Here is a 10,818-nt window from a genome sequence, read left to right as displayed (position 1 = left end):
GGATGATAAAGACTAAATAGAAGTCAGAATGTGGAGGAATTAGGAATATTAGCCTTAAGACTCTAAACTGTGTTGTGCATGTGCTGGGAAGCATTGAAAAATACCCAAGGTTTCATGAAAACCGTAATTGAGTTGTTGGCATTTTTTTTATATTATGGCTATAAAATCTAATGTAATCTCCAAGTACTCATAAACGAGATGATGCGAAAAATAAATGCAAGCCCAAAATATGTAGATTAATATCACCTGTGAAAACAGATGTATCTCAAGAAAATATTTATAGAAAAACTCCTATGATCTCTAAATGCCAAAGAAGTGATTTATAAAATTCAAGGTACATTCCCTAGAGAGTTTATAATGTTAGAAAATGTCCTTACCTTGGCATCACTGTGTGTGGTGATGCATACCTATAATCCCAGTACTTGGGAGGCTGAGACAGGAGGATCACTGCCAGTTCGAGGCCAGCCTGGGCTGCACAGTGAGTTCAAAGCCAGCCTGAACTATGTGGCAAATTTCTGTCAAAAAAAAAAAAGCCAAAAATGAAAATGTCCTTAACTTGATAAATGTATATTAGAAATTAGAAACCTGTATTTAACACTTGAGACATGGCCATTAAAGTGAGAAATAAAAGAGCATGCCAAAATAAGTAGCTGTTTTTTCCAAGATTCAAAAGCTGCTGTGCTGTGAGCTCATTTCCAATCCCTTCAGTATAGGCCATTGCCTTTTCATGCTCTGAAGTCCCAGCCTAACAGTGAGTTTGCCTCAGCCTCTGGAGTCTTTGCTAGGGTTAAAGCTCTCCCCCCAAAAAGTGCCTAAATCAAAGAAGTCTTATTTATCCAGCCTTAAATTTTAGTCTCCTTAATTGAACACTCTGAAATCCAATCCCAAATGTACTCCTTTGACCCCTGATAACATATTAGCTGATTTCAGTTCCTTCACTTGCAATCTTCTCTCCTTTAACAGGACCAACTGCAATCCCCACATAGATTATACTGAGATTTAAACCTAGTACCTTAGCTTCATAGGTGGGGAGGAAATAAGCAGTTGTAGAAGAGGTCTTCCTGAAAAGAGGGAAATATTTGCTCTAACTGGGAGGTATGAGTTTTTCCTGAAAGCTCTGAAAGTCCAGAGGTATCTATAATAGAGCCAAAATCCTAAGGGGTATCCATTCATATTTCAAAGTACCAGGCTGTCCTAGCCAGGGTTTTGACTGGTAGAGGCTGTGCTGGGCATTCAAATATCTTCAGAGCTCCATGACCATGAAATACCACTTCTACTCTTCCATTATAAGAAATAGCCTCTTTCAATAAGCTTTATTTCCCTTGTATCCTTCAGATACCTCAATTGTGAGTTTGTTTTTGTGGAGCTTTGTTTGCGGGATCTGGGGTTTTTTTGTTGTTTGTTTTTGAGACCGGGGGTTGCTAAATCATTAAATTACTTTTACCCAGGCTAAGCGTGAACTTGTAATCCTTCTCCCTCAGACTCCCAAAGTGCTGGGATTACAGGACAGGTGTGCACCACCACATCCAGTTCAGATGATTCAATTGTTACATAGCCAACATTAATTCTCCTTTTTGAAGTGTTTTCCTTAGAAGACAACCAGTGAAGTCTTCAGTACTGGGGTGGCCACCCTGTTCCAGTATTATGGCTTGTATGCCGATGTCCCCCAAAAGCTCCCTGTAGTCATAGGTGGGGTGTTTCAAAGGTGCCTGCTTCTAGGGTGTGATGCTGGGATTAAGGGTACCTCACCCTGGGTGTAGATGGCACCAATCAGTAGGCCTGCAGCCTGGACAAAATATAAATATAGCTTCTACTGTTTCATGCTGCTGTTTCCACTGCTTCTTTTCTGCTTGCTGCCTTCTACTTGCCACACTATGGACTGTTTCTCCTCTACAATGCCTTTCTGTCATGCTGCCCTGTGTTAGAACTAGACAACTATGAACTGAAACCTCTACAAACTCTTAGCTAAATAAACCTTTCCTTCCTTAATTTGTGGGTGTTGGGTATTCTGTCTCAGCAACATGAAAAATGACTAAGACAGCCAGGACTGAGTAAAGCCATTCCCAAAACACCTTATAGACTTTTTTCTTGCACAAACTGGTATAGCACCTATGTCAGTTTGTCTTCAAAGAAGCAAATGCCAAAAAGAGATTATAGTTGGCCTTCCATACTGGGTCCAGCATCTTCTAATTCAACCAAACTTGGATGGAAAATGATCGAGAAAAAATGTACTTGTGCTGAACATATACAGACATTTTTTAACATTAATCCTGAACAATATAGTATAACAAGTACTATGCATTGCAATGGGTATTATAAATAATCCAGGGCCAAGGATTTAGCTCAGTGGTTCTTCCCCACCTGCCTGGCAAGCACAAGGAGTTTGATCCCGGGTACAAAAAAAAAAAATAATAATAATAATAATCTAGAGAGTAAAGTATGCTGGAAGATGCACAGCGTTATATGAGATATATTCCATTCACATAAGAGGCTTTAACATACACAGATTGATATTTGTGGTGGTCCTGAAATCAGTCCTCCAAGTTATGGAAAGAAAGCAGTACACATTGTGTGTGTGCATACACACACACACACACACACACACATATACAAACACACATATACACACACATGTATATGAATATACATATAGACACATACATCATAGACTTATCTCTGGAACAAGACCGTATAGTTTGTGAGCTAGCTCCAGTGGCTGCCACCTGCCTTGCAAGCACAAGGTCCTGAGTTTGATCCCCAATACCAAAACAAAAAATTATTAAAAATTTAAAGACAGTGATAACAGATCAATAAAGCACATGACTCAGTAAGTTACATATCCATGAAGCTGGCTGTGATCTGACAAAGTGTACAGGAAAATGGTATGGTTGTGATTTCAAGAGAAAAACTGAGCAGCAGGGCACAGGAACTGAAAATAAACTTACTTTGTATAGTGTATCTCTGCCTTCTAAACTATGTACATGTCAAAGCATTACTTATCAGAACAAAACAGATCATGGATTCTTTGGGTAGTAACCCTTCAGATTTTTTTATGCCTGAAGAAAAGACACTCTCCTGGGGAAAACATTGGTTGGGGTATATTTCTGCTCTGAGACTTTAAGCAGTAAACCTGGTACTGTCCAGGGCCTTGCTGTGGCCTTCTATCCATGCATCTCCCGGTGGAGTGAGAAGCCCATGAAATCAAGGGATGTGTCTACACGGAGATAACTCTCCACTTAAAATTATGTACGGGACACCTTAGAATTCCCTTCCTAAAGGCTAAGCTTGCTTCCAGGATTTTCCCAGTCTTCTTCCCAAGATCTGTCCTCCTCATAGCCAAGAAGTGACTGTGGTATACCCAGGTAGCGTAGACAGGCCTTAGAAAGAAGGCTGGGGTATTCTCTGACACTGGATTCAAAAGTTTTCTGTGAGCCAGACGTAGTGGTGCCAGCCTGTAATTCTAGCTCTCGGTAGGCTGAGAGTGGTGGATCGCCTTGAGTTCAAGGCCAGCCTCCGCTACACAGTGAGTTTGAGGCCAGCCTGAACTACATAGGAGACCTTGTCTCAAAAAACAAAAACCAACCAACCAACCAACCAACAAAAAAAGGTTGCTGTGAAAATTTTCTCTGGCCCTTCTAAAGGTGTTTTCCTCTGGGCCAACATCAATCACAGCCATTATGTACCTTATAACGACTTAATTCAAGTATATTTTCTGAGATTCCTTATAAATTTAAAAATACTATAAGTCTAGATCGTGAAAATAGAAATTTTTTAACCAGGTGCCTTTTTAGCCTACTGGTGAAGAATGTTCACAACCAAAACAGATGTACATTTTGACAAACCCATTGATAAGTAACGACTACAACTCCCAAAATGCACTGCAGCCTCAACGTGAGCAACTTGCCAGTTTTTACCTCAGATCACTGGGTTGCAAAGAAAAGGCAGCTGAAAGAGGTGACGGGCTTGTCTATGTTTAAGAATAATAAAGGGACTGAAATAAATTATATGCTTTTGTGGCCCAATGCATAATGTGTATCCACTGTGCAAAGTGTGACGTTGAGTGCAGATTTTCTTTCCTTGCTCAGTGAACAAGTTGGAAAACTCAAGAACTGCCTGCCCGCAGGTATCAAAACAGTGTTCTTTAAGGCAGCTCTTCGCCGTTTCGCTCATTTTATCGACAGAACTATTCTCCAAGGTTACAGACAAGCACTGTATTTCATGAAGCCGAAACTTCGCCTTTCAATTACCAATTACTAAAAGCCCAACAACAAAACGCCTTGGCGGGAAATAGGGAATGGTCAAAACACCTCTGAAAGACATTAGAATTTCCTTGAGATTTTAAGTGTCCACGGAACATTTCCTGGACTTAACTGAAACAGGTTCTACAACAAGATTTAGTGGGTTTCGGTTCGACTGAAAGGGTTCCTTCAGCCCTTCGTCTTCACAGAAAGATTTAAACTTTAACTTTTCTGACTAGGCTGTCAGGGCGTTTCCATTAAGGGGTGCAAGCACCTTTCTTTCCCTTTTGCTCTTGGGTAGTGCGGTTCAAGGACGCCTACTTCTCTGTTTGGCTCTGCTCTTCCTCAGAGTGGGGTCCCAGCACTCAGGAACCTCCGCGCCAGCGGCCTTCCCCCTTCACGCGGCGCAGGGAAGAAAGCTTAGCTCGCGAGACCCTCCAACCAATCGAGATACCGCGCAGGAGGCGGACCTAAAAGAGAAGGAGTCTACTTAGGCCCGCCCACTTGGGTACGTAACGCGCTCCTAATTAGAGCCTAGAGCATCCTCACACTGAAAACGCGTGCCAAGGAGCTAGTGATGTGTTTTGGGCTTGTCAGCCGCCGTAGCCCCTGCTAGGGCAGCCCGTGTGAGTCTGCTGGAAGAGGAAGAGAAAGGCCGAGAGAGTCGAATTACAAGATGGCGGACCTGTAGTAGTCACGGCGGCGGCGGCGGCGGCGGCGGGAGAGCGAGCTTTGGGGGGCGAAGGGAGGGGCGGGGAGGGTGGGTGTGTGCAGGGGTGAAGTGAGAGGTAACGGACACTCCGAACGAAGGGGTTTCGGTAACTCTTGTCACCCTTTCTCGCGGCTGAACCTTTGTAGCCATGGTGAACTCGGGCCTCTCAAGAGCTGCCGCCGCCTTTGCCACCGCCGCTACGGTCTCTGAAGATTGAGGGTCCGGGACGAGGTGAGCGAGGAGGCTGCGGCCAGAACGGTAGGGTCAGCAGCTACCAACCATGTCAGATACACGACGACGAGTGAAAGTCTATACCCTGAACGAAGACCGGCAGTGGGACGACCGAGGCACCGGGCATGTCTCCTCCACTTATGTGGAGGAGCTCAAAGGGATGTCGCTGCTGGTTCGGGCAGAGTCCGACGGTAAGGTTGTGGGGACTGTAGAATAAGAGTGGTCGGCTTTCGTTGTGGTACAGCCTTAGGTTTATGCTCTGGGCCCTGTTAACTCTTAACACCACCTCTTGGGACAGCGCACTCGGCTTGGGTCTACTCTTCTGTGCAGTAAAAATAAACTACTTTGCTTGGATTTACCCTCAGTGAGACGCGGATTGTTTCCCCCGCCTCCTATCCCTGTTAAAGACTTGACTCCTTCATGTCCAGTCCTTCCTTTGAAGAGGTTCGCAGTGTAGGTGAAAGTTAGGAGGAAGTAGTAAGAGCTGAGATAAGGACCCACTAGCCCTGATGAGCTGACACCCCCCCCCCGCTTTCATTTACTTGTTACCCATTGAGGCTAGTACAAAGGTTTACTGAAACTTTTAGTGAGTGATTTTTTTTCCTTTTGAACTAGATTTTGGCAACGAGGCTCATGCTACAGTCTACTGTTGCTAGTGAAAACCAAAAAGGTGCCCCCCGCGGGGGGTTATTGCAGTCTGTTGCCACCATACATGTACATGCGAGCATGCCGTCTTTAGTCTGGCATCTATCCAGGCTGCCTTCTTAACAGGTGCCTTTATTTTATTTTTTTATTTATTTATTTGTTTATTTATTTTGGTACCGGGGATTGAACTCGGGTCCTTGCGCTTGCAAGGCAGGCCACCGAACCGCTGAGCTAAATACCCGGCCCCAGAAGGTGCCTTTAAAAAGTGGGTACCTCACTATCTAAGCAAGTTAGGACACCAAAGATTGTAAATCGTATCTGTCGATTGTTAGGATTCTTTCGACATATTTTTAAATTGTAAAATATATAGCTCTAAGTAAAACTTACGATATAATCAGAATGTCTCAATTTTGAACGACAAAGATGCAGAAAAATAGGGAAATAATCTTACATCTGTTGTAGACATTTTGTACTCATGCACTTTCCCTTTTCAATACACAAGGACATGTATGTCTACATGAGGTGTTCTTTGAGTTAGGAGTAGGATAAATTTAACACTAATTCATATATTGAGTGCTTAGAGTAGATCTCTGTCATGGTCCTTCACTATTTGTTGTATTTGATGGGAAATGAAATAAAACAACTTTTGTTAAAATAAACTTTGACTTCAGGTCGTTGTTTAGACTTCAAAATTTTCATTTCAATGAAACCAGTAATCTCATCTCATCTCTGAATGGTTTTCGGTGGATTTTTTTTCTATAAGGGTATATGGGGATTGGATGAAGTATTCTAAAATAAAGCCTATCTCTGAGGAAAAAATGTGAATTAAAATAATATTGATATTTCAGATGTTCGGCTGGGTGAAGCGACATTGGTTTTTTAAAATGTGTGTTCATTTATTTTATTCTGGGTTTTATAATTGTGAGACTGATACTTTTTTTTAATCTTTCAGGATCACTACTCTTGGAATCAAAGATAAATCCAAACACTGCATATCAGAAACAACAGGCAAGTAGTCGTTTATCTTTAATTTGAAAGACCTCATCTGTGATCAAGGAAGTATTAATCTGGCAAAGATGAGAATGCTTTCCTGACAAGAAAAAATGTTTGGTAAACAAAGCTAGAGACCTTGTGTATTCCCTAACAGGTTAAAAGTTTCACACTGAAAAGTGGAAGTTTTTGTACTGGCACTAATTTATTATCTTTGAAGTAAGCCACTGTTAGTTTATATTAGAATACAATGTATTTGTTAGTCTAAATAAAGTATGCCAAGTCTCATTTATATCTTGTACAGCAAACCTTTTATTCTGAATACATTTGAAGGAAATGATATAAAAGGAAATTCAAAAGGGATACTTTTTAAAGTAAGGAAAGCCTGTTCGCAAGGTGAAATTGAATCCTTTGACTCAAGTGAATTTTTGAATGAGCACTTAAGTCCTGTTATTTAATTGTTGTATTTTTTTTTTAATAATCAGTGGATACTTTAAAAACACATTGAAAATTGTGTAACATTTTCTGTTTGTATTTATTGTCTTATCTTGGAAAAGAAAACCTGTGTTGTGTTTTAATGTGCCTAATTAGTTAACCTAAAAACAATAGGAGATTCAACTTTTCTATTCTGTGAATGTTTTCATTTTTATTACGAAATATATCAAAATTAAAAAGTATAGAGAATACAGTGGGTGTTTGTAACACCACCACATTTAAGAATGTCAACATTATATTTGTTTAAAATCTTTTTGTAATATTGAACATTATTGATATAGTTAAAGCTCCCTTTGTATCCGTCCTATTCTATCTATTCTCTATCCTCCACATAGGTAACCCTATTTGAAGTTAATATGTATTCTTTTTGTACATGGTTTTATATCTTTTTCGGCATATGTATGTATTCATAAACAATATGTAGTCTTTTATGTTTAAAACTTTACACAACTGCTATCATCCTCTTAACATGTATTCTGCAACTTGGATTTTTCACTAATTTCGAAGATATGTTCATGTTATCAATGTAGATCTAGTTTTTTTTTTTAACACTGTATTGTATTCTGATGTGCTATATACACCTATTAGATATTTGGATTATTTCCATTTTGTGTGTGGTATATGAAGTACATATAGCAGAGATTTTGGAAGAAAAGGATTATTTTAGAATTATATTTATAACATCAAGCCTACTTTCAAGGTCTATGAAAATTTGAATGCTAAAAAATAAACACTACAGTTGAAGGAATAAAATTGTCTATTGGACAGCTTTTTAATAGGAAAAGTTTTTTACTATTAAAATAACTTAGTTATGTATTATATTCTCAGTTCTTCAAAATATTTTCAGTTTTTATTCAGTTAACAGGGTTTTTCCCCTTAGGAAATGATTTTTTTAAAAAAATTTTTGGTGAAAACTCAAACATTTTTTTTAAATTGAACACCCAAAGATTTTTTTTCCATACCTTAGACATTTTAAGATACACATTTAAGTAAATTTAATTTCTAAGTCATCCGTGAGGATGCTTATTCTGTCTCTGCACTGAATTTTACTACATAGCTAGTTTTGAGTTTTTTCTTTGCTTGCTTGCTCACTTGTAGAGAAATACTATTATTTTTGTCAATTTTTTTCTCTTCTTTGTGTGAATATAAAATTATCATGAAATTTATTTCTTTTTTTTTTAAAGGAAATTTGCTTCTTAAATGTGACTGTTATAATCATTTCCCTAAAAATTTAATTATAGATCTTCTCAGGTTGTTTATATCATCTTTTAGGTGTTATTACTATTAAAGAGATCACATTATGGTAGACATTTATTTATAAAATAGTCCCCCAACATGAGTTAGTGGTTCTGTGAATACAAATTTGGGGACATGCTTTCTTGTATGTTACTCTGCTAGAAAAAAGATGAATAACATTTTTGTATGCATTTAATATCTATAAAGTAGAGAAGAAAAACATACTTTAAAAATTTGTGCTGGGCCGGGGATGTAGTTCAGTGGTGCCAGTACCTGCCTGGCAAGTTCAAGATACTGAATTGGATCCCCAATTCCAAGAGCAAAAAAATATTTGTACTACCTGGAAATATTTTCTATAACCAGTCACTTATTCTGTTTGTGTTCTTAAGGGGTTGTTTTGTAGTGGTACTGTGCATTGAATCCAGAGCCTTCACAGTGAGGAACTGTATCCTCGGCTGTTTTAATTTTCATCAAGAGCCACGGTTTCATTAAGTACTAAGCTGCCCAGGCTAAGCTCCGATTTGCCATCTTCCTGTCTCAGCCTCCCAGAGTGCTAGGATTATGTGTGTGTGCCACCACACTCTGCTTAAATTTCTTTCTTTGCAAAGCAGTTTTTCTTATTTTCACCAAAATATTAGTTTGCATTTTTTATAAGTTACGTTAATTGGGACTTTGATTTTTTTATGTTCATTAGAATTATTTTTTGTCATTTGTGTTTTTCACTAGTCTTGTTCATTAGTGGATTTTTAATTAAAATTTAATTTTTAATGAAATGTTCATTAGTGGATTTTAAAAATTTGATGAATGAAGATATGTTTATAGGATATTTTGCTATATTAAAATACACTGCATAAATTCAAAGAAATGTTTAATATTCCTAACATTACAGTTTTGAAGTGAGCCAATTACTGAATTGTTTGCTCAGAGTGCATCTTATTTTCTTCTAGAAGTCAAGTACTGAATTATAGGCTTAAAATAGGTTAAGAATGAGTCAAGTTGAATGTCAAATGACTTGAGAATCAGATGTCATCATTCATTCACATTGCTTTCTTCCTTAATGTGTGTACTGAAGAAATTAATGGGGAAAAGATGTACTTTTCTAGTAAACCTGTGGCGTAATTAAACATATTTTGGAAAGAAATGAGAATGATTATACAATACAGTATGAAATAAAGTGCCTGATGTGTGTGTCAAATTTTTAAGTTACTTAAAATTAATCCCACTAATGTTGACCTAATCAAAAGCAGATTCATAGGGATATGCAGATATGTAGAAAAATTGTTTTTGAACACAGTTGTGTGTTAATTGGGTTTAGGAGAAAAGTACAGGGAAGTCTTCACCTCAGTTTTATTTAGAGACAAGATTATACATGTGAAACAATTACAGAATGATAATAGAGTGCTAATAAAGTGGTTTGACCCAGTCTTCGTTGAAGGCCCATGAAAGTTTCTCACACAGAGGCAACTAAAGTACAGAAAGGTTAAGATTCTCGACTGGAATCATACCAGGTGTATGCTAATAATAAGCAGCAAACTTGCATTCCACAGCCATTGGCAATAGAAAGTTAGAGATCAAAGAAACTGGTAAGAGCTAAAATCATTAAGAAAAACTCTACTTTTGGTGGTTTTTGTTGAAAGAACTGTGATAGGATAGGAAATAATACACCAGCTATGAAAAGTATTAAACCTATTTACAGTAGACATTTTTTTGAAAGCTTGGTTTGCTAAACAAAAGAGCTGTCACAGTTGCTTGTAGGGATCTAAAATGATGGAAATGGTATTGTGTTTAAGGAAAACAGTGTGACTATCTAATAAAAAGGACAGTCAGGTGGAGCAGAAGAGCTTTGGTTATAAGTCCTTTGAATTACTTAGATACAAAAAATTAAAGTCTTAAATTTGACAAGAAGCTAAACTCCGGTATAGTTTCAAGAAAGTGCTAGAATATTTGGTGAATGATTAGATGTGAAAGAGAAGGAATCAGAGGTCAGTAGTAGTGTTCTTGAGTCTGGGGCCAGGTGAATGGGAGGAAAAGTGGTAAGTTGAACAGGTTTACATTAATTATTTGGTTTGAGGCTCGTTTATTGAAATAAACTTTAGCTTGAATATATAATCATTAACATGATTAAAAATTCCAAAGATATTTAATGATGTCTCTTTCCCACCTCAGAGGCTGTCCATACCTTCCCTTCCTAAAGGCCATGCACATGACCAGTTTCTTATATATCTTTTTACAGGTATGCATATGTAAAGAGAAATGCACACCATCATATGT

General features: G+C 38.2%; 1 protein-coding gene across 1 annotated transcript in view; it reads left to right on the top strand.

Annotated features, from left to right (window-relative positions):
• Positions 1–4,980: 4,980 nt before the first annotated feature.
• Ppp4r3b (protein phosphatase 4 regulatory subunit 3B) overlaps positions 4,981–10,818 on the top strand; it is a 58,214-nt gene continuing 52,376 nt past the window's right edge. Inside the window, exons 1-2 of the mRNA XM_010615868.3 lie at positions 4,981–5,372; positions 6,779–6,834. Coding sequence (XP_010614170.1) covers positions 5,231–5,372; positions 6,779–6,834 — 198 coding nt within the window. The 5' untranslated portion in view covers positions 4,981–5,230. The remainder of the gene's footprint in view (positions 5,373–6,778; positions 6,835–10,818) is intronic.

Source organism: Fukomys damarensis, unplaced genomic scaffold (assembly GCF_012274545.1).
Source record: "Fukomys damarensis isolate Sample0158 unplaced genomic scaffold, DMR_v1.0_HiC HiC_scaffold_2, whole genome shotgun sequence".
NCBI lineage: Eukaryota > Metazoa > Chordata > Mammalia > Rodentia > Bathyergidae > Fukomys > Fukomys damarensis.
Note: the sequence above shows the minus strand (reverse complement) of the source record. Positions and strands in the feature narration are given on the sequence as shown.